This window comes from Heteronotia binoei, chromosome 12 (assembly GCF_032191835.1).
Source record: "Heteronotia binoei isolate CCM8104 ecotype False Entrance Well chromosome 12, APGP_CSIRO_Hbin_v1, whole genome shotgun sequence".
Classification (NCBI taxonomy): Eukaryota; Metazoa; Chordata; class Lepidosauria; order Squamata; family Gekkonidae; genus Heteronotia; species Heteronotia binoei.
Window position 1 is genome coordinate 75,333,433 of NC_083234.1, and position 24,021 is coordinate 75,357,453.

The window sequence follows — 24,021 nt, forward strand, 5'->3', positions numbered from 1 at the left end:
TTTTGTAGCAGGAACTCATCTGCATATTAGGCCACACCCCTGCCATGTAGCCAATCCTCCAAGAGCTTACAAGGCTCTTAGTACAGGGTCTACTGTAAGCTCTTGGCAAATTGGCTTCATCAGGGTGTGTGGCCTAATATGCAAAGGAGTTCCTGCTACAAAAAAAAATCCCTGGTAGTGACTTGATTTGTCCCCTTTCTCCATGTTGGTACCCACTGTGGAATCTGCCCCTACCCTTGAGTTAAAACTCTTGGTTTTAACTGCTTTTGTTTTTCTCAACAATCTACACCGGAAGCAGGTTTCACACCCATCTTTGCCGCCTCACGTTGCAGGCCTCTCAAGCGGGGCATCCATCAGCAGGCCTTCCAAGGGCATCCTGGGAAAAATTAACTCAACGGCACTGAATAGCCTTGGGGGACATTGTTGCTTTGCTGGCAGAACACAGAAAAGGCACTTGCGGTGGGTAATGCTGGGGCATGCGGCACACCCCGTGAGATTTAAAAACAAAACAGAAAAACATCTATCATTGTCAGAAAATGACTAGTTTCGAACCTTTTTTGCCCTTAAGCACAGTCTGAGAGACACGTGCTATTTCCACAGATGCAAAGGCCAAGCTCAAGAGCCCACTGACACCCCTCTAAAATAACACCTGTTTTCCAATGCACCCTTTTAAAACAAGCTGGACGACACACAAGTCAGCAGCTTCCTAAAAACAATGTAAAGCAGGAGCTTTTGACAAAGCAAGTGGCAAATGGTGGTGAGAGATTCTGAACAATCGTTAGCTGTACAGGTGAGTTTCTGTATAGGCTTATCAGGTTATTAGCTCAGGATGTGTGTGTGTCCTAGCTTTAAAAAAAAAAAAAAAGCCAGCTTCCAACATTTCTTAAGACACATTCGACATTCTGTCACAGTCTGGCATGACCAAAACTCTAAAGGCAGAGCCGAGCTGATGAACAGGCTGGGGACGGTGAGTTTTCAACCTCTGCCCCGGTGAAGTTCCCAAACCTCCCTCTACATCTCCTTCCCACTTAGGTAGCTTTTGCAGCAGGATGCCCTTTGCATATTAGGCCACACACCTGATGTAGCCAATCCTCCAAGAGCTGACAGTAGGCCCTGTGAGAAGAGCCTGTAAGCTCTTGAAGGATTGGCTACATCAGGGAGATGTGGCCTAATATGTAAATGAGTTCCTGCTATAAAAAAAGTGCTGGGTAGAAGCAGCAGCCATTTTGTCTCCAGGTGGGAATGATATTCCAGTAGCCTTGGCGAGGCTAATGAAGAAAATTTAAAAGGATAGAGAACCATTAGAGTATACTGAGGGACATGTTGGGTGGACAAGCTGTCCCTCAAAAGCTCCATTTCTAGCAGGCCGACTCCTCGTGTTTCTGATTATGCACAGGGAAAATATCGGTAGGATATTTCATAATAACATCACCTCCTAAAACATACCGGATTGTATTTATTGGCACTTTATATCATCAAATACACTTGAAATTTGGTGAAAATATAGGTCTCAATCATCACTTTTACCCTTTCTCCCTATACTATAACCTGCAGTGAAGTCTCTGCTCTACCTCAGTTCAAGCAAGGCCTCCAAACACTGGACTATACACAAGGGATGTGTTTGTGTGTCAGAATGGCATTCCCCAAAGCCCTAAGAAATATATCTTCACAGAAAAGCTCACCTGAAAGTGTGAATACTTGGGCGGAAGTACAGAGAGGCCAAAGTCAGAGCTGTGCCTTTTCTGTCTCTCACTTCCCAAAAATGCATCAATAAAAACTGAATTTTCTACCTCACTAAGCAGCTCTCCGCTCTGATGAGCTTATTCTGTTTCTTCTAATTTGCAGAGCGGCAGAGGAAACGTTTCCGCAACCACTGGGAATCCTGTATGTATTGGCTGCTGACAGAGCAGCTGCTGCCATTATGCCATACCTTGTATGGCCATATGGACTAGAATCTTGTTGAAATCAAATGCCCAGTGCTCTCAAGGCACTGAAATAACCTTCTTTGGTTAGGTCAGGTAGTGTGAAAAAGGATGGCAGAACCAGCCAAACCCACCCAGGTCAATTAGGTTGCTTTTAATCCATCTTCAAAGGCACTTCACTCCATCTTCAAAGGCATTTTAAGTATGGTACTCCAGTTTGGCTTCTCTTGGAGCAGGGAGACTATCGCAGTGACATTTGTTTTTAACCCAAAGAAGCCGTCAGCACCTTGTTCACCTAACAGGGATTTGTGTATTGTGCTATCTGCTATTGTGCAATCCAGAGAGCTTGAAAGTTAAACCCCAAAGAAATTGGGACTGCTGTTTGATGTAATTAAGTCCCACTGAAATCCACAACTTAGTTAAAAACGCCTAACTTGTTCCTCTGAAGTCTCCTGTTCCCCAGTTTCAGCCAAACATCTCTATGTGTTTTCCTTTGGCAAAGTTTTTAATGTGAAGTTAGCTCCCCCTGTCTAAAAAAAAAGGCACCTTTAGGGCACCCTAGGGTTAAAAACATGACAAAACTTACAAATTTTTTGACTTGGTCAGTTAAAAAACAAAACAAAACAGACCATGGTCAATCATGGACCCAAATCCAGAACATGGAAATCCTTGCTTCCAGTACATCACAGATGAATAGTTCCCCAACTGTTTGGGAATAACATTTTTTTTTAAAATCTATTTAATGATCCTATGATCAATTCTCCTTCTTCTAAGCCGACTGACTCCAAACCTTTTCCACTTTGGGAACCAGTTTCTACAGATGATACCATTCTGCTTGTGTAACAATTTGGCGGCTGAGGACGGTTTAAGACACTACGACATCTTTCTTGAGGCAAAAACGTAAACTGGACTGACAAGAGGAAACCTCAGTCACTTCCGTCTCCTGCCACAGACTGGAGAGGAGGTTTCCCCTGCTAAAATCCTTTCCTCTGGTAAGGCTGAGACCTTGATGGAGGCTGGGAGATGACTGGGACATGGTTGTTTCTGGAGCAGTGCCCCTTAATGGGGAGGCACAGAAGTGTGCCAGAGATGCTGCGAATTGGGTAGCATTTTCTGGGGCAGTGGCAGTGCCGGATTAAACCCTGCGGAGGCTCCTAGGCAGTCAAAATCTTGGGGGGGCCCCCCCCCTCACAAATGATCTCAGAGCTGGAACAGGCCCCCCACTGCCTGTGCCCCAACTGCAGCCTGCAGGCCCCTTCTCAAAAATCCCCTTTGACAAAGCTGCGGGGGAGAGGCAGAGAGAGGCAAACTTGGCGATGACATCAGAATCGGCCGCACCAAGCAAGTCAGGCAAAGAGTGGCTCAGTTGCCGGCTGCGTGTGCAGGCTGGGAGGGCTCCAAGTAGGGGGAAAACCTGGGAGGAAAGCCAGCCCAAGGCCCCTAAAGGCATAGGGGCCCACAGGCCAGTGCTTACTTGGATTAATTGTTAATCCAGCAGTGCTGCGTAACTCCTAAGGGGGTCTGCGCCAAGCAAGAGATGTCAATCTCAAGAATGTAATGGTGGAAAAAGACCTGTGAGCCCCCAGGTCAGGCTGGACTGCAGAAAGAGAACAGGGTCACGTGCGGCTACAGCAGCATCGAGAACTGTATGTTTGCTGGAGAGCATAGTGCCAGTTGCCTAACACCAGAAAACAAGCCCCTGAAGGGCGTTTCCTCCCCAGAAGGACCATCCACCCAGGCTTGGGAGAAGCAGCTTCTCTGCTGCCCTGAAACACCATCATTGGGTGTGACTGCTGTCCATCAGCATTTGAGCAAATTCCGGTGCGTGGCTGTGTTGGGCTGAAGCAAAAGAATGAGGTTTGACTCCAGGGTATTTCTGGGTATTAGCTATTGTGTGCAGGCACGCTTCTGCAGATGTTAGTTTAGAAGCAAGGCCTTCGGTTGAGGCAGCGGACAGCCTTATTTCCATTTGCTTGGCCTCCCTTACTTGTCATGATGCTATCTTATTTTAATCTTATCTTAATTTTTTATTCCATCTCGGGGCCTACTGTTATGGGTACACACACAGGGCTTTGTTTGTAGAAAAAGCCCAGCGGGGACTCATTTGCATATTAGGCCACACCCCCTCACACACGCACACACAGAGGGTTTTTTTTGTGCAGAAACGCAGTTCCAGCTGGCTGTGTCGGGGGTGTGGCCTAATATGCGAATGAGTCCCTGCTGGGCTTTTTCTACAAAAACATGTAAAACAATGGTGACATCAGGGGGTGTGGTCTAATAGGCAAACGAGTTCCTGCTGGGCTTGTTCTACAAACAAAGCCCTGTGCCCAATCGGAAACTGCTGCCTGAGACATATACGTTGTTTGTTTTATTGTATCCTATGGTTTTAGCTTGTCGTTTTTAATTGTTTTAACTTTTATTGTTATCTGCCCTGGGCCCACTCGTGGGAAAGGGCGGAATATAAATTAACAAAAAAAAACCCCAAAATAAAGCATGCAACAAATCCCAGAGTACGATTGTTGCAGCCACTGGATTTTAAAATTCTCTTTTAAACATCTGGTTTGGTTCTCATAAAAGGCATTGGAGAAAGCTCTTAACTACAAATGACTGGGCTGACATTTTCAACTCATGGCATCAGTAGGATTTAAGTACAGGAGGTGGGGGGAGCCTATAGCTTGTCGTTCAACTCAGTAATTCAGTAAACCTTTGCAAAGTCTCCACTGCAACCAATCCAATATGCAACCCGAACTATTCTGAAGAGGCTGTGAATTCCCAAATCTGAAACACTCAAAAAGGCCCAGATTTCAGATATATGCAATAATGGGGGGGTGGGGAGAGCACAGTTGTTATCGATGTGCAACTCTAAGCAAAGTGGCTTTCTTTCTGACTTGAGTGGATTTAGAAGAGTGTAACTGCAAGATTTCCAGAATAGACAGCAATCTCTCCAAAATCCTAGGGTACCCCCCCCCCCCCAAACAACCAGCTATTCCCCTGGCTCTCCTCAAACGTTTACTTGCGCTGCCCACTTGGCATCCTAAGGATCGAGGTGCCATATGTGCCAGACTGCTGGGCTGTTAAAAAGCCGAATTTTAAATTTCTCTCATAATTAACATTCCAGGCATTCTCGGAGTAATAATTACCCCACGCGGTTAACGGCTGCATGGGGCAGCATTGCTGTATCATTAACATCAACAGAAACCATTTCCTTTTTGCTAACAGATGCACAAATGTGCATAATTCCACCGTAATGTCATTTCACAGACAAGTTAAAACCAGAAAGCGGCAAGAATACCGTGCTATTTTATGCCTGGGGAAACGGAAAGCCCTGACGCTGGAGGATGTCTAGGTTTCTAGAATCTGGGTCCGTGATGGATCGCTATCAATCAGTGGCACAGCATCCCATCGTTTTTTCTTCCACTGCTGGCTGCCAAGGCTGTTTGAAAGTCTAATCAAAGAAACGAGAAGCTTAGCCTTGCTGATATTCACACACCGGCACCTCAAAAAAGCAGAAACCCAGACATTCGCAGCAGAACAGAACGAAAGCCTGCTTGTTCCTCAAACAAAACTTTTATGCTCCGATGCCAAAACTGCCAGAACTACCAAAAAAGGAGGCGTTATACTGACAGATGCTTCAGAACAGATTTTTTTCAACAGCACAACAATTCCAGGGGCAGACTGCAGCAGGGAGGGAGGGAGGGGGAAGACTACGTGTGGCGAAAGGGCACAGAGGATACGACTCCTGGGGAAGAGGAGGCTGGATGGACCCCTCTGTCTAGATGAGCACCAAAATGGATCCTAGCAGGATGCGATTTCCTTACCTCTCATTTGACAGCCCTGAATGCACTTGGGGAGGCACAAAACTGCCTGGGGACCAAGACCCCCAGAGACCCTCGGGAAAATCTGGGGGAGTAGAAAAGCCCAGAGGAAGCCTCAAGGCAATTCTTCTGCTTATCAACATTGGCCTGGACATCAAACACACAAAAAATGAATTCTCCAGCAGTCTACTGGAAGAATTAGCTTCTAGGAGGAAGGGCGCATTAGATATATTCTTCTTTCCACAGCAAGAAACAGAAAGTGCCAGTCCCCCTTCAGAAGAAGTGCTTCTCAGATCTCAGTTCGTTCCATCCATTTCTTTTTCTCTTTGCAATCCGAGGAATTTGCAGGGATGGGCACCGAACATGCCTGTTTCCTTCTGATCGTGGGTGGGGAAAACTTGCACCCAGATCGGAAGGCTACATCCTGGGTTGGCTTTTGGCTGCATTTTTCTTTTTCTCAGAGTTTGGATTTGGGGCTTGACTGGAGCAGCAGCCTCATGTCCAACAGGGCCTTCTCCAAGTAATGCGCCAGCTGAGCGGCGTTGGTTTCAGCGCAGCTGTTGAAGGCCGAGATTGCAAAGTTGATGTGCTCAGCCATGGGGTTGTAGCAGACGCCGTAGCCATCTGGGACGACTGGGCCAAAGCACATGACGCAGTCCGTCTTTGCAGGGACCTGGGGGGGGGGGCGGTGGGAAGAGAAAAATATACAGAATTTTTGCTTCAGATGGGTAGTTGTGTTAGAATAGGGGTGGCCAAACTGTGGCTCAGGAGCCACATGTGGCTCTTTCACACATATTGTGTGACTCTCGAAGTCCCCAACACCGTATCGGCATTTCTCTCTTTTAAATCACTTCTCCGAGCCTACCAGTGAGTTGGAGAATTCTTTTCAAGTTAAGTTGCTTTCTTTCCACCCTCCCCCATTTATTTGCCTTCCTTCCTTTCTTCAAACATCCAACTTTCATGTCTTGTGGCGCTCAGACATCTGATGTTTATTCTATGTGGCTCTTGTGTGAAACGATTTTGGCCACATCTGTGTTAGAACAAAATCCAGATCCAGTAGTAGCACTTTAAAGATGGACAAAATTTCCCAGGGCATAAGCTTTTGTGAGTCTGATCTCATTTCTGTCAGATACAAATGAGAGTGAAGATCGATCAGCAATTATATTCAGGTCAGACTCCGTGTTCCCTCTAAGCTGAGTTAATGTGAGCTAGCTTATGGGTTTTTAGCCTCCAGCTCACACATTTCTCTCTTAGCTCAGGAAAAAAGGCCCCAGAGCAAACTAATTCATGCAATAGCTCACAACTTTAATGCTGGTAGCTCGCGAAGTAGAATTTTTGCTCACAAGACTCCATGGCTTACAGGGAGTATTGGTCAGAATATAATCAGTATAAGGGGCTGATGCATTTTCAATCTCATTTGCATCTGATGAAGTGAGCTTGGAATCACAGTAGCTTGAAGAACATAAGAGAAGCCATGTTGGATCAGGCCAATGGCCCATCCAGTCCGACACTCTGTGTCACACAGTGGCCAAAAAAAATTATATATATATATACACACACACACACACTCACTGTGGCTAATAGCCACTGATGGACCTCTGCTCCATATTTTTATCTAACCCCCTCTTAAAGCTGGCTATGCTTGTAGCCGCCACCACCTCCTGTGGCAGTGAATTCCATATATGTTCCTTTGGGTGAAGAAGTACTTCCTTTTATCCATTTTAACCTGACTGCTCAGCAATTTAATCGAATGCCCACGAGTTTATTCTGGCAAAAGCTGTTCGTATGGATTCGGTTCCATTTCACACGCTGCAGACAGACTGACTACTCTTGCTTGGCTGCAGCTCTCATTCTTACCTTCTGACATTCATTTCTTCAAAAGCAACTGGCATCCATCAGCGGGACTGAAACATCTCCCACTGCTGCCCCAGTGAAAGCTCTCCTGGACCCCTGTGGTTCTCCCACCCGTTCCCCAGATTTGGTTCTCCGCCACTCACATTTCAAAAGATTGCTTCATCACCCTGTTGCTTTGACAACAACAGGAAGTAGGGTTGCCAAGTCCAACTCAAGAAATATCTGGGGACTTTGGGGGTGGGGCCAGGAGCAAGGGTGTGACGAGCATGATTGAACTCCAAAGGGAGTTCTGGCAGTCACAATGCCCCTGTGCTCCTTTTAAGTGGTGCTCCTTTTAAATGTTTTCCTTAAATTGGAAATAATGAAGGATAGGGGCACCTTCTTTTGGGGCTCATAGAATTGGACCCCCTGGCCCCAATCTTTTTGAAACTGGGGGGGGGGGGGTTGAGGAGAGGCTCCAGATGCTATGCTGAAGATTTGGTGCCTCTACCTAAAAATGCAACCCCCTCAGAGCCCCAGATACCCGCGGATCAATTCTCTGCTATTCTCTATGAGAATTGGACTCCGTAGGGAATGGAGTGCCCAGCAGAAATCCCCCCCTCACCCCTGCTTTCTGATGACCCCGAAACGGGGGGAGGGCCTTCAAACTGGAGGATCCCCTGCCCCCACCTGGGGATTGGCAACCCTAACAGGAAGTGAAACACCAGAGTTCGCCAGAGATCCCAAATTCAGGACCCAAGTGCTCTAGCCAGGCAGCCATCCTGCTGAAAACCCACTGAGTCTGTGCAACCGTCCAGCCCTCTACGCCTGCCCCAAAGGCAGAGCCATGGCTCACTTGGCTGGTGGAGAGGTTGAAGTGCATGGCGACCGCATAGGCCGTGTCCATGAAGAGTTCGGGCATGCTCACGAGGTCCTCAATGGCTTGGAGCTTCAAGCCCAGCAAGTGGCGGTCGATTGCGTTGCCCCTGATCGCCTGGAGAGGAGAGGCAGGGTTTAAAAAAAGAAAAGAAAAGAGCTGGAGTTGAGGGAGGAGCAAGAGGCTTTTCAAAGCCCTTAACAGTCCGGTACCTTCATGCCTACAGGACTGCCTCTCGTTACATCCCCACCCCATAGGCTCCCTTTGGTTATCGTCTAAGGCAACGTTTCCCATTTGCCAGGTCCCGACCCGGTACCGGGCCATGGGCGCCTCAATACCAGGTTGCATTAGACTCCCTGGCCTTCTCTGGCCACCGTTGCTCTCCCTGCCACCGCCGTTGCTCACCCCGCCCTGCTCTGCCCACCGCCACCGTTGCTCTCCCCGCCACTGCTGTTGCTCACCTGCCCTGCTCTCCCCACTCTCGCTCTCCTTGCCTTGCCCTCCGCTACTGTTGCTCTCCCCGCCCCGCTCTGCCCCCCGTCGTTGCTCTCCCTGCCTCCGCCGTTGCTCTCCCCGCCCCGCTCTGCCCCCTGTCGTTGCTCTCCCTGCCTCCGCCGTTGCTCTCCCCGCCCCGCTCTGCCTGCCGCTGCTCTCCCTGGGCCACGGGGGGAAACGTTTGGGAAACCCTGGTCTAGGGGCCAATTCCAGGTGCCTGGCACCAGGATGACTTGCTTAGCTGTCTCCAGGGGAAGAGCCTTCTCAGTTGTGGCACCCATCCTGTGGAAATCACTCTTGGACGACACTTGTGCTCTACCAGACTTGTTTAGTTTCTGCAGGGCATGCCACGCTGAATTATTAAAAAAAGGTAAAGGTAATCCCCTGGGCTGGAGCCTCACGGCGCAGAGTGTTAAAGCTGCAGTACTGCAGTCCTAAGCTCTGCTCACGACCTGAGTTCAATCCCAGCGGAAGCTGGGTTCAGGTAGCCAGCTCAGGTTGACTCAGCCTTCCATCCTTCCAAGGTCGGTAAAATGAGTACCCAGCTTGCTGGGGGGAAAGCGTAGATGACTGGGGAAGGCAATGGCAAACCACCCCGTAAAAAGTCTGCCGTGAAAACGTCATGATGCGATATCAGCCCAGAGTCGGAAACGACAGGTGCTTGCACAGGGGACTACCTTTATCTTTTTAAAATCCCCTGTGCAAGCACCAGTCGACTTTCTACGGGGTGGTTTGCCATTGCCTTCCCCAGCCGTCTACACTTTGCCCCCAGCAAGCTGGGCACTCGTTTTAACGACCTCGGAAGGATGGAAGGCTGAGTCAACCTCGAGCCGGCTACCTGAACCCAGTTTCTGCCGGGATCGAACTCAGGTCAAGAGCACTGACCACTGTACTGTAGTACTGCAGCTGACCACTCTGCCCCCGGGCCCTTATTGCAGCTCTACCCCATAGTAATTACAACCAGATTCATTGTGAAATCAGACTTTCTGCCCCTAGGTCACCTAGTGAGTTTTTGGCTGACTGGGGATTTGAACCCAAGCTGATCTGGTTATAGATGGACATTAACTAGTACACCATGCGGAACTAACTATAACCAGATCAGCTCATGCTCCATATCGCTAGGATATATCCCTGCACATGCCAATCATCTCCTGAGGTCTTTTAAAGAGAAAACCGGTTTGGTCCGGGAAGGAAGGCGAGGAACAGCTTTGGGCCAGCTGAATGGGATCTAGGCTGAGCTTCGGTTCTTCCTCTGTTGCAGGTATTGAAGCCTAGGCATGGCTAGGGATGCAAGGCCCTGCTCCACTCTTGCAGGCGCAAATGCAAAAGCTCTTGGCCCTTAGTGAGCCAGCCTTGCAGAACCAGGCCTAAATTATATAAATTACTGTTTCGTTTGTAAGCAGCATAGAGTCATTCCACCCCCCCTCCAGGGGAGAGAAAAGCAGGATGGAAATACCTACGTAAAAGACAACGTGAAAAGAAGGAATCAATAGAGTGCAACTGCGTGTGAGCGAGGTGAGGGGACCTCAGGCAGAAAAACCACTGGTGGGGGACAAATAACTGCAGAGGCCAAAGAATTTTTGGAAGGCCTGGCTTCTCCAGGCACTAGGATAAGAAATCTGCAATTGCTAGCTCTTATATATGACCATATGAAGCTGCCTTCTACTGAACCAGACCCTCAGTCCATCAAAGTCAGTATTGTCTACTCAGACTGGCAGCGGCTCTCCAAGGTCTCAAAGGTGTAGCAAAGCGTCTCACTGAATCTGGGCGAGCGAAAGCAACCTGCCAAACACAGAGTCCAGTACATAACAAAAGGGCTATGGAGAAGGGATCTTGACAGAGTCACTCACCAGATCAGTATATGCTCGGTGGGCTTGGGTTGCCCTCCTCAACAGTTCCGCCTTCTCCTGGTCCTGGGGAGATCAAACGGCACAGATGGTGATGCCTACTCCCCTCCAATTGGACACCCACACTGCATAGGGTTGCCAGGTGGTACCTTTCTACCGGTGGGGGGATTGATTGGCTTCTGCCACACACCTGGAAGTGATGGTCACTGCACTACCAACATTGTGTGGTGATGCTATAGTTTTTTGACAAAACTCTATGGTTTGAGCCTGATTTTACCTCAGAGTTTTGCCCAAAAACTTGGGTGTCACTGCACGACATTGGTGGCACAATGAGATCACTTCTGGATGAAGTCATCACATTGCATTTTGGAACCTAGCTCCACCCACTTTCTGAAAGCACTCGGTGGATGCCAGAAACAGTGTTGGCAGAAGCCATGGTGCCTATGGGCACAATGTTGGGAATCCATGAGCACGGGCACAAAGCCTGAAGAAGAACTACTGCAGATTTATACCCCACTCTTCTCCCTGAATCAGAGACTCAGAGTGGCTTACCATCTCCTCTCCTCACAACAGATACCCTGTGAGGTGGGTGGGGCTGAGAAGGCTCTTAGCAGCTGCTCTTTCAAGGACAGAGACTCGGAGTGGCTTACAACCTCCTATATCTTCTCTCCCCACAACAGACACCCTGTGAGGTGGGTGGGGCTGAGAGGGCTCTCACAGCAGCTGCTCTTTTAAGGACAGAGACTCAGAGTGGCTTACAACCTCCTATATCTTCTCTCCCCACAACAGACACCCTATGAGGTGGGTGGGGCTGAGAGGGCTCTCACAGCAGCTGCTCTTTCAAGGACAGAGACTCAGAGCGGCTTACAATCTCCTATAACTTCTCTCCCCACAACAGACACCCTGTGAGGTGAGTGGGGCTGAGAGGGCTCTCACAGCAGCTGCTCTTTCAAGGACAGAGACTCAGAGTGGCTTACAATCTCCTATATCTTCTCCCCCAACAACAGACACCCTGTGAGGTGGATGGGGCAGAGAGGGCTCTCACAGATGCTGCCCTTTCAAGGACAACCTTTGCCAAACTGCCTCTGCCTACACCAAACTGGCTCTAAGTCTGTTCTGCAATAGGTACCCCGGCAGGGATGGATGGAACTTTTCCTTTACTGGCAAGACCGTGCATGCTGCACCAAGCAATCTTCATGGAATGCAGTCCAACTCCCAGAAACCAAATGGACATTTTTAGCTAAGGTTGTTCTGCGGGAGCTGAGATTGCAAGAAATACTTAAAGAAAAAGACCGCAGATTTATACCCCACCCTTCTCACTGAATCAGTCTCAGAGCGGCTTACAATATCTCCTTCCCCTACAACAAACACCCTGTGAAGTGGGTGGTTTTGAGAGAGTTCTCCCAGAAGCTGCCCTTTCAAGGACAACCGTTGCAAGAGCTATGGCCATTCCAGCAGCTGCAAATGGCCATTCCAGCAGCTGCAAGTGGAGGAGTGGGGAATTGAACCCGGTTCTCCCAGATAAGAGTCCACGCAATTAACCACTGCACCAAACTGGCTCTCTGCAAGCATAGTACCAGCCTTCCTCCTCTCCACTCCACTCCCCTCCCCTCCCCTCCGCTGAGGTCAAGCTAAGAGCAGGCACAGCACTGGAGACATGAGAATATGTTCTGAAGAGAGAAGGAAGGAGAGTTCAAACTTTGTTTGTTATTCCCATAAGTGTGGATTTATGGGAATAACAGTACAGTGACACTGAAAAAAATCCAATGGAATAATGCACCTTGAAGCACTTTGAAAGCTGGATAAATGCTGAGAATCAGGGGTCGTTTCGTAGAAAACGAGGTGCCAGAGCTCATTAGCACAACTCATTTGCATATGCCACGCACCCCTGACATCACCGGAAAGTGCACTAAATTTTATCTGCTCAGCATCTACCCTAAAATGCTCCTTGAATTATAATTGTCATCATAAAACCTTACTCCCATCATACTTTTTAAATTACTTTCTCCCATGCGGCCACAGTGGCACGAGGGAGACTTCCATCTGTCTGCTTTAGATATTTGAGTTATTTTCCCATTTTTTTGGTGGGGAAAAATATTACAAAGTCAGTCAAATCTTAAAGAGTTCAGGAAAATTCTCACAGGGGGGGTTGAACAATGAATTCCAGAAACTAGTAATTTTTTTTGGGGGGGGGGGGTAAGAAAGAGCACAATAAAATTTAGAGGTTCCGGAGCTCTGTTCCTGGGAGCTCCTGCCCAAAATGAGGCCTGCTGAGGATCTACTTATCCAATTATGTACAAAGCACGTCTCTCCATCAGCTGATGAATTTTTTAGGGATTAATGGGGTAACGGACACTCAGCTGCCCCCCACCCCTCTGTTAGGAAGTGTTATGTATGAGAATCAAGGTTATGTTGCTGTCTGTGGACTCAACTGAAGACTTGTGTGTTCCTGCCTGGCTCACTGGGGCCATATGGTCTGAGCTTGGGGACTTGGGAACAATAGGCAGCAGGATCCAAATCTCTGCTGCCCTGGGCCAATCACAAGCCCCCGCTGGTTTGAATGACCCAATAACGTGCTTGCGTGGGACCCGGAGATGTATATAAGTTTGGCCCCATTGGCCCAGTCCTCAGTCTTGTTAGTGCAGCCACCTACCATGCCGTCTGCAATAAAGAGCTTGTTATCACTTCTACCTCGCCTCTTCAATGCCTAAGAACCCACTATATTATAGGAAGGGAGTTTTTCCAAGAGCAGGATCTTCCAAGAACCTTCTTTCGGAAAATCATAGGAGATCATCATTTGCTTACTGGAGAAACCGTTGTTGCTGCCTTCCAACACCTTTGCCTTATTTCTGCTACGCTTGACCCACTCAGACAAGAATCTCATGGTCTTTAACCAAAAGAAGCAGATTCATGTGAGGAAGTCTCACAAGCACCATCTGGTACCTGCTTGCCAGCATCATCCATGGTGGCCACAAACACGGCGGAGTCTATGGAGGCAGAACGGATTGTGTCTGTCCGACCCAGGCGGAACATCCGGAGAGAGGCACTTTCGTAAGTGGCACAGGACTGCCCATACATCCTAAAAGACAAAGACAACAACTCAGAATGAATGGGAATTGGTACTTCAAAGAAACAGAGCGAGAGAGAATAATTGACGCAGACAGGCAAAAGAGAAGACTTCTTCACAGTACACAGTTCCTTTTCTCATGCTATATGCTGGCTGGGGTTGATGGGAGTTGAAGGCAAAAAAACATTGGAGAGCTACCCTTGGCCACCTCTGCTCTAACCACTACACCACGCTAAATCCCAAAACCAGGAGGCAACATGCAGGGAAGGCCCCAGCCACTGTTGTTGGCCCTCCAGAGGAATTGGCTAGCCACTGTGTCAGAAAGGATGCTGGACTAGATGGACCATTAGTCTGATCCAGCAGAGCTCTTCTTATGTTCTTATGAAGGCCTTGGCCTCTCTGCCCTGTTGTCGGCCCTCTAGACCAGGGGTGTCAAACACACGGCCCGGGGGCTGAATCAGGCCCTCGGAGGGCTCCTATCAGGCCCCCAAGCAATTGGCTGTCATCTGCTTCCTTCTCCTTCTCTCTTGCTTCCTTCTGCATCACAGCTTGCTTTGCCAGGCTTGCTCAATCGCACAGGCGTTACAGAGCAAAACCTATTTTCTCCATTGGCTGAGGCTCCTCCCTTGGGAAGGAAGGGGGGAGGGAACACTTGCTTTGTCAGGCTCTCTCAATTGCGCAGCAGAGCTACTGAGCCAAGCCTCTCTTCCTTCTGTTGGCTGAGGCTCCTCCCCTTTCTGGCCCCCCTGAGAAAGGAAGGAAAGAGCCACAGCCTCCTTTGTCCAGTTCTCTGGATCATATGGGAAAGATACAAAGAAAGGACCTTTAAGACCAATGATTGCTAATGTTTTAAGCATGCTTTATTCTAAGTTTTTCTTTTTTTTAAAAAAAAATCTTTAATTGTGTTTGTGTCCTTTATAAAGTTTGTATCTCCGCTACCTAATCTTAAATAGGTACACATATGGCCCGGCCCATTAATGTCAGATCTGGCCCTCATAACGAATGAGTTTGACACCCCTGCTCTAGACTCTAGAGGAAGTAGTTGGCCACTGTGTGAGGCAGGATGCTGGACTAGATGGACCTTCACTGGTCTGATCCAGCAGGGCTCTTCTGATGTTCTTATGAAGGCCTCTGCGCCCTGTTGTTGGCCCCCCAGAGGAACTGGCTGGCCACTGTGTGAGGATGCTGAACTGGATGGACCACTGGTCTGATCCAGCAGGGCTCTTCCGATGTTTTTGTGAATGCTTTGGCCTCTCTGCCCTGTTGTTGGCTCTGCAGAGGAACTAGCTGGCTAGTATATGAGACACGATGCTGTACCACAGCCATGGCTGTAACTCATGAATGGATATAAAAGCCCCGCTGGATTGGACCATTCATGAGTTACAGCCATGGCTGTGGTTCTCCACACAGAGAATGCAGCACAGGAAGCTAGGAGTAGATGAACGAAAGACAGAAACCAAAATGGATGAGTAGAAATCTCAGATATTGTTTGTAAACTAGGGTTAGTAATTAGCAGGGGTGGGATTCTAGCAGGAGCTCCTTTGCATATTAGGCCACACACCCCTGATGTCGCCAATCCTCCAAGAGTTTACAAGGCTCTTTTTTGTAAGCTCTTGGAGGACTGGCTACATCAGGGGTGTGTGGCCTAATATGCAAAGGAGCTCCTGCTAGAATCCCACCCCTGGTAATTACGGTTAGTGGAAACCATGATCTGGCACAATGTCTGAATGGAGTCCACCTGTTGCTACAACCTGAGAAACGGCTGCCAGAACAATAAAATCCAACTGTTGATGTTCTCAGGCTTGGGAGAAGCTGAGTGCCCCACCCTCTTGCCTAAAACTTACCTGTAATATGCCAGCTGCAGAGCAACCTGGATAAAAGCGTCCGGACTGATCTTCTCTGACTTGGGGAAATTCTTCCCAAAGTGGTGGAAGACAAGCACCTTGATATCCAGGTCTTGTACCATGCTGCAAAGGGACAAAGAGTCATTAACTCATGGAATTCACTGCCACAGGAAGTGGCTGTAAACAGACAACTTCAAGAGGAGGCTAGATAAACATCTGGAGCAGAGGTCCATCAGTGGCTCTCAGCCACAAGGTCTAGATGGAACACTATGTGTCTGGGGCAGGGATGCTCTGTATTTTTGGTGCTTGCGGGGCAACAGTGGAAAGGCTTCTGGAGATCTGGCCCCACTGGTGGATCCCAGATGGCACCAGGGTTTTGACCACGTTGTGACACAGAGTGTTAGACTGGATGGGCCATTGGCCTGATCCAACATGGAAGGAAAGAAAGAAAGAAAGAAAGAAAGAAAGAAAGAAAGAAAGAAAGAAAGAAAGAAAGAAAGAAAGAAAGAAAGAAAGAAAGAAAGAAAGAAAGAAAGAAAGAAAGAAAGAAAGAAAGAAAGAAAGAAAGAAAGAAAGCTTGGGAGATTGCCAACACACAACAGAGTTTGACTGATAACTAGCCATTGACAGATAATTAAAAACAAAGGCCTGAAACAGTTGATGTAAAAAATAGCCAATTATACAAGCCAGACATGTATATAAATCAGTAGAATATCAGAAACAGATCAAAGGAATAGGCGTCCAACAATTAAGATACAGTGAGTGGTGTGTTTGGACGTAATTTTATAAACTTCTGCTAAGAATTTTGAATGCATACAATAATTTGAGTGTCAACATCTTCTAAGAAGAAGAATTGAAGATTTATATCCCCACCCTTCTCTCTGAATCAGAGACTCAGAGTGGCTTACAATCTCCTATATCTTCTCCCCCCACAATAGACCCCCCTGTGAGGTGGGTGGGGCTGAGAGAGCTCACCCAGCAGCTGCCCTTTCAAGGACAACCTCTGCCAGAGCTATGGCTGACCCAAGGCCATTCCAGCAGCTGCAAGTGGAGGAGTGGAGAATCAACCCCGGTTCTCCAGGGGAAGAGCTTAACCGCGCACTTAACCACTAAACCAAACTGGCTCTCTTTAAGAAGCAAATTAATTTTTTTTCTTTGACGAAGACATTGTGCTGAAGGTATTTGGACAAGAACGGCTCACGCTGCAAGGCAAGGAGAGGGCTCCAAGCGCCTCCAAGCGCACCCAGTGCTGTGCTGCCCCCGGTGCCCTTTCCCTGCTGCTGTCACCTCCCTGCCACAGGTAGGTGGCAAGGCAGAGGAAGGTGGCAGAGAGGCAGGAGGCAAGGGGTGGTGGGAAAGGGGCTCCAGGGGCAACGGGGAGAAGGTGTTGCTGACTGCCCCTGAGGCCAGGTAGCGCCTTAAGCAGCCGCCTACCTGCCCTACCGGGATGCGCCAGCCCTGGTTGCTGGACTCATTTAGTCTACTGCTTCAGCAGTCCACCTCAATCTATCTTCATGAACTCATGAGCACTGATAATTAAATATAAATGGCATGAAGGTTAAACAAAGAAAGAAAAGGGCAGCAAAATAAATAGGATCAAATAGCCATTTCAAGTTTACAGGGAAAAGAACCTTAGAGTTTAACAGGCATGGGGACTAGAAACTTGGGGGTTTTGTTTGTTTTCATAGTTACTTGAAAAGGAAAGGCAGAGGAACTTCTCAGGGTTCTGTACCAAACAGCAGGGCATAGTTGTGGGAAGGGGTGGAATTCTAGCAGGAGCTCCTTTGCATATTAGGCCACATACCCCTCTGATGTACCCAGTCCTCCAAGAGCTTACAGTAGGTCCTGTAAAAAGAGCCGTGTAAGCTCTTGGAGGATTGGCTATATCAGGGGGTGTGTGGCCTAATATGCAAAGGAGCTCCTGCTAGAATTCCACCCCTGGTTGAGGGTGGGGTTTCTAAGTGACTCCTCTTTCACACTTTCCCTGTGTCAAGTCCCTCCCCCTTTACAACTCACATGTTCAGGTTCTGTTTTGCCTTCTCAATGTCATTCTTTATTTCCGGGGTGATGTTAAATCGGAGCTTCTTGGGCATCGGCAAGGGAACCATGGGAGATCTCACCAGCTCAGGTTTCCTCCTGCCAAAAAAACAACCACCACCAAATGGTTACAATTATTCTGCCCCCTCTGTACATTAATATCTCTGCCTTACCACCAAGAAGCTCCAAGCTACATCCTCACTTGCTTCATTTCTACTTACTTATTTCATACCCCCAATTTTTTAATCCCTAATGAAAACTCAGAGCAGCTTACATAATTTTTCTCATCTCCATCTTTACCCCACAGCACCCCTGGTGGGGTAGGTTAGGCAAAGAGCAAGGTTCCACAGCAGAGTGAGGATTCAAACCTGGGTCTCCCAGATCCTAGACCAGGGGTGGCCAAACTGTGGTTCAGGAGCCACACGTGGCTTTTTCACGCATATTGTATGGCTCTCAAAGCCCCCACTGCCCTGTCGGCATGTGTCTCTTTAAAATAATTCTCCAAGCCAAGCCAGCCGGTGACTTGGAGGAATCTTTTAATATGCTTTCTTTCCACCTCTCCGTCCCTCCTCCTCACTCCCTCCCCCATCTGTTTTCCTTCCTTCCTTGCCTTGTGGCTCTCAAACATCTGGCATTCATGTCTTGCAGTTCTCAAGCATCTGATGTTTATTCTATGTGGCTCTATGTTAAACAAGTTTGGCCACCCCATCCTAGACTGACGCTCTGGCTGCTACACCACACCAAGTTCTGAGATGGGACCATAAACATAAAGCGCAGAAGAACAGGACAGGTCTGTACTGAAGAGTTCATTCTGGGCAATGGAATACATGAGAAAATACCTTGGGGAGGGACGGTGGCTCAGTGGTAGGGCATCTGCTTGGTAAGCAGAAGGTTCCAGGTTCAGTCCCCGGCATCTCTAACTAAAAAGGGTCCAGGCAAGTAGACGTGAAAAACCTCAGCCTGCGACCCTGGAGAGCCGCTGCCAGTCTGAGTAGACAATACTGACTTTGATGGACCTTTGAGGGTTTGATTCAGTAGAAGGCAGCTTCATATGTTCATAAGATGACATCCATGCACACCCTAATGAGAGCCAGTTTGGTGTAGTGGTTAAGTGTGTGGATTCTTATCTGGGAGAACTGGGTTTGATTCCCCACTTGCAGCTGCTGGAATGGCCTTGGGTCAGCCATAGCTCTGGTAGAGGTTGTCCTTGAAAGGGCAGCTGCTTTGAGAGCCCTCTCAGCCCCACCCACCTCACAGGGCGTGTTGTGGGGGGAGAAAATATAGGAGATTGTAAGCCGCTCTGAGTCTCTGATTCAGAGAGAAGGGCGGAGTATAAATCTGCAACCTTCTTCTTCTGATGCGATGTCATCTCATGTTAGCTAGCAGGGGGAGGGGAAAACAGATGTGATGCTGCCACGTTATGGGAGGTCAGGAAAGCGCAAGAAAAGAACGCATTTCTGTGCGTTCCTGCTCAAAAAAGGCCCCGCTTATACTGAATCAGGCCCTTGGTCCATCAAGGTCAGTATTGTCTACTCCAGAGGTCCCCAGCCCCTGGGTCAGGACCGGTGCTGCTCCATGGCCTGTTAGCACTGATCCATACAGGCATGGCACAGACACGGGAAGCTGAGAGCAGTGGCATGGTGCATCAGCAAGTGCCCTCTTCCGAGCCCGAAAGAGGTGGCATGGCGTCGCTTGGAGGCTGCCTCCCTTTGCAGGGGAGGTGGTAGAAGCAGCCCCAGCCTTTCCCCATTTAGACCCCCAGGGGGGGCAGGGATAGGGGCGGCCAAAACCCCAATGCTGCCCACCCCCCCACGCCTATGGAAAAACTGCCTTCCACGAAACTGGCCCCTGGTGCCAAAAAGGTTGGGAACTGCTGGCCTACTCAGACTGGCAGCAGCTCTCCAACAGAGAAAGGTTGGTCATGTCGCTCTCTGCCTGGTCCTTTTCACTGGAGGTGCTGGGGATTGAACCTGGGCCTTTCTGCATGCCAAGTGGATGCTTCACCACTCAGCCACGGCCCCTCCACCCTTACGGAAAAGTGACAGCGCCTTACGTGTACTCCACAACATGATCCACCAGGGCGATGAGGGGGGGGCCCTCCGAGGGAGCGTGCTCATACACCAACCCGCACGAGCCGTCTTCTGCAATGATGAACTGCAAGGCAAAGAGTGACAGTGTGGGCGTTAGCCGAAAGAAGGGAATCTTGGGTGTGAGGCGCTGCCGGGAGAATGTGACAGACACACCGCAGTCAGCAAAACAAGGCAGAGGCCGCCTCCTTTGTGCACAGCAAGAGAACACAAGAACATAAGAGAACATAAGAGAAGCCATGTTGGATCAGGCCAGTGGCCCATCCAGTCCAACACTCTGAGTCACATAAGAACATAAGAGAAGCCATGTTGGATCAGGCCAGTGGCCCATCCAGTCCAACACTCTGAGTCACATAAGAACATAAGAGAAGCCATGTTGGATCAGGCCAGTGGCCCATCCAGTCCAACACTGAGTCACATAAGAACATAAGAGAAGCCATGTTGGATCAGGTCAATGGCCCCTCCAGTCCAACACTCTGTGTCACATAAGAACATAAGAGAAGCCATGTTGGATCAGGCCAGTGGACCATCCAGTCCAACACTCTGTGGCACATAAGAACATAAGAGAAGCCTTGCTGGATCAAGTCAATGGCCCCTCCAGTCCAACACTCTGTGTCACATAAGAACACAAGAGAAGCCATGTTGGATCAAGTCAATGGCCCATCCAGTCCAACAGTCTGTGTCACACAGTGGCCAAGAAAACCAGGTGCCATCAGGAGGTCCACCAGTGGGGCCAGGACACTAGAAGCCCTCCCACTGTTGCCCCTCCCAAGCACCAAGAACACAGAGCATCACTTGCCCCAGACAGAGAGTTCCATCAATACACTGTGGCTAATAGCCACTGATGGACCTTTGCTCTATATGTTGATCCAATCCCCTCTTGAAGCTGGCTATGCTTGTGGCCGCCACCACCTCCTGTGGCAGGGAATTCCACGTGTTAATCACCCTTTGGGGGAAGAAGGACTTCCTTTTATCCCTTCTATGCTAGTGTTTGAAAGCAGCAATCCCCAAATGGTACAAGTAGTGTTGGAGGACCAGGAAAGCTGTTTCAAGGCTTTTGTGAGTGCAACATTTTTAATCCACGCAGAGGTTGCCCATTTTTCCTCTCCATGACCTTGCTGCACCTCCCGTCTATCAGCCTCAATTGGGAAATAAACTCTGATATATCTCAGTGCTGGGTGCAACTGGATCAGTCACTCCTGATGCAGAAACGCAGCAGAATGAGGTTGCCTGTTGTGACCCTGTATGCACAGTCCTTGCCTCCTCCCAACCAGGGTCCTCTGGGGATGGATCATTCAGTCACTCCTGATGCAGAAATGCTGCAGAATGAACTGCTCGTGAATGAGGCTGCCTGTTGCAACTCTGTATGCCAAGCTGCCCTGGGATTGCCTCCTCCAAACAAGGCTTCTCTGGGAACGGATCACTCCCTCGCTCCTGATACAGAAATAAAGCAAAATGAACTGGGCACAACTAAGAGGCTTGCCCAAGGCAAGTCTATGCCAAAATTGAGAAGGCAGCCTCCTGGATTACAGGGTTGTTTTTTCAGCCACTATGCTACACCGACGGCAGCCTCATGGCGCAGAGTGGTACAGTTGCAGTACTGCAGTCCTAAGCTCTGCTCATGACCTGAGTTCAATCCTGGCGGAAGCTGGGTTTTCAGGTAGCCAGCTCGAGTGACTCAGCCTTCCATCCTTCCGAGGTCAGTAAAATGAGCACCCAGCTGGCTGGGGGGAAAGTGTAGATGACTGGGGAAGGCAATGGCAAACCACACCGTAAAAAGTCTGCTGTGAAAACGTCGTGATGCGGCGTCACCCCAGAGTCGGAAACGACTGGTGCTTGCACAGCTTTACTTTTACACTACACCAGCTCCCAGGGGCATCACTCACCTGAAGAGTTTTATCAAACCAGCGGTTTCCACTATTCCAGCGACTCCCCCCGCCATGCAGCATCTGGGCCGCCACTCGGCTCTTATAGACGTCGTCCGACACCCGGGGCATTGGTGCATCCAGACAAACAGTGAAGATGCTTTTTTCAATCGAGCGCACGGACTCCTTGTTGGTCTTGTCTGGGAAGAGGAGGACAAGGAAGAGGGAGGTCAGACTAAACTCCCCACCCGTTCATCCCCAGCAGAACACGGGTGCTGCCCAGGCGCCAGCGAATCAGAAGCCAGCTCAGTGCTAGGAAAAGGCACCCCATGCACCTGAAGAGGCACAAAGGTTTGTATTAAAGCAGAAAGCAAATGCAAAAGAGTCTCGCTTTCCAATAATTTTAAATCTTGCTGAAGTTTGGATCTAGACTGAATTTTACACTAAAAACAGGAGGGAGAATTTCTGCAAATGCCCCGTTGTGTATGTGGACTCCTGTTATGTTCCTCTACCAGTGTTCCTGCCTGGCTCATGGGAGCCTGTAGAACTGAGCTTGGGGACTCAAGAACAACGGGCAGTAGGACCCAAATCCCCGCTGCCCTGGCCCAATCAGAAGCCCCCTGCTGGTTCAAGTGATCCAATGGCATTCAAGCGCGGGAACTCAGGACTGTATAAAGCTGGCCCAATTCAGCAGTCTTCTAGTTCAGTGGTTCCCATGCTGTAACTTCATAAAGAGCAATTATCACTGCAACCTCATCTCCTCCATGCTTTGAGCCCACTCAGGGGTGGCCAACGGTAGCTCTCCAGATGCTTTTTGCCTACAACTCCCATCAGCCCCAGCCAGCATGCTAACTGGGGCTGATGGGAGTTGTAGGCAAAAAACATCTGGAGAGCTACCGTTGGCCACCCCTGCACTGTATTATACCCCCCTTCTTACTGCAGACCCCCCATCCGCCCCCTCCTGCCATTCTTGAGGGCCCCGTTCCCCAAGAGCAGTGGTCTGGGGAGATCAGTGGGCCATGGTGGGAAGAGAGGGGGCAGGAATGCTCTCTTCTGCTGCTGGAAGCACCTTCAGTTAGCAGAAAAATGAACTTAGAGCCAGCCCACAATCCTGACTCCCTCTTCAAGATTTACTGGCTCGTGTCTTATGCAAAACAGGTGGAACTCAAGTGATTTGCCATGAGCTAGGCTTAGTTTCATAGAATCATAGAGTTGGAAGGGACCTCCCAGGGTCATCTAGTCCAACCCCCTGCACAATGCAGGAAACTCACAAACACCTCCCCCTAAATTCACAGGATCTTCATAGCTGTCAGATGACCATCTAGCCTCTGTTAAAAAACCTCCATGGAAGGAGAGCCCACCACCTCCCGAGGAAGCCTGTTCCACTGAGGAATTGCTCTAACGGTCAGGAAGTTCTTCCTAATAGAATCCTAGAGTTGGAAGGGACCTCCAGGGTCATCTAGTCCAACCCCCTGCACAATGCAGGAAACTCACAAACCCCTCCCCCTACATTCACAGGATCTTCATAGCTGTCAGATGACCATCTAGCCTCTGTTAAAAAACCTCCATGGAAGGAGAGCCCACCACCTCCCGAGGAAGCCTGTTCCACTGAGGAACCGCTCTAATGGTCAGGAAGTTCTTCCTAATGTTGAGCCGGAAACTCTTCTGATTTAATTTCAACCCACTGGTTCTGGTCCTACCTTCTGGGGCCACAGAAAACAATTCCACACCATCCTCTCTAGGACAGCCCTTCAAGTACCTGAAGATGGGGATCCTATCACCTCTCAGCCGCCTCCTCTCCAGGCTAAACATCCCCAGCTCCTTCATCCTTTCTTCATGGTGGGAAGACGGCTGAATAAATGAGTGCCCATAGAATTCCTGCATTAGACCTTCCCATTCCTGAGAATTATGGTATTTATTTTTTATTTTATTCATTTTACTTCATTTATCCTGCACCTTTGTTGCCATGAGAACCTGAAGTGAGATATCTAAGAGAGCCTACAGCCGAGTTGCCACTGAGGAATTCAATCGACGTGTGGTTTCCAGGGCAGGTATGGTCATGACCAAATATGCCTACATTTTTTTAAACCCCTGCAAATGGAAAACTAGCTTCTCAAGGACATGGTTTCCAGGCTTTTCCCTGGCATGATAGCTTTCTACATGAAGAACTATCTGTTCTGTTTTGGTTGGCCCCAAGAACACACCCTTTGGCTACCTCTAGTCCAAATTCAGCAGCCATTGCCGGAAGTTCTGAGGCACCTTACCTGAGTTCCAGATAATTTATTTTATTCCACATGCATATTGTTCTTCCTTCAAAGAGCTCAAGGAATAC

General features: G+C 49.0%; 1 protein-coding gene across 1 annotated transcript in view; it reads right to left on the reverse strand.

The window, feature by feature from the left end:
• Nucleotides 1–5,547: 5,547 nt before the first annotated feature.
• Nucleotides 5,548–24,021, reverse strand: part of CRAT (carnitine O-acetyltransferase) — a 55,301-nt gene continuing 36,827 nt past the window's right edge. Inside the window, 8 exon segments of the mRNA XM_060250644.1 lie at nucleotides 5,548–6,410; nucleotides 8,427–8,564; nucleotides 10,793–10,855; nucleotides 13,733–13,868; nucleotides 15,701–15,823; nucleotides 17,717–17,836; nucleotides 19,791–19,891; nucleotides 21,711–21,889. Of these exon segments, the coding sequence (XP_060106627.1) occupies nucleotides 6,195–6,410; nucleotides 8,427–8,564; nucleotides 10,793–10,855; nucleotides 13,733–13,868; nucleotides 15,701–15,823; nucleotides 17,717–17,836; nucleotides 19,791–19,891; nucleotides 21,711–21,889 (1,076 nt within the window). The 3' untranslated portion in view covers nucleotides 5,548–6,194.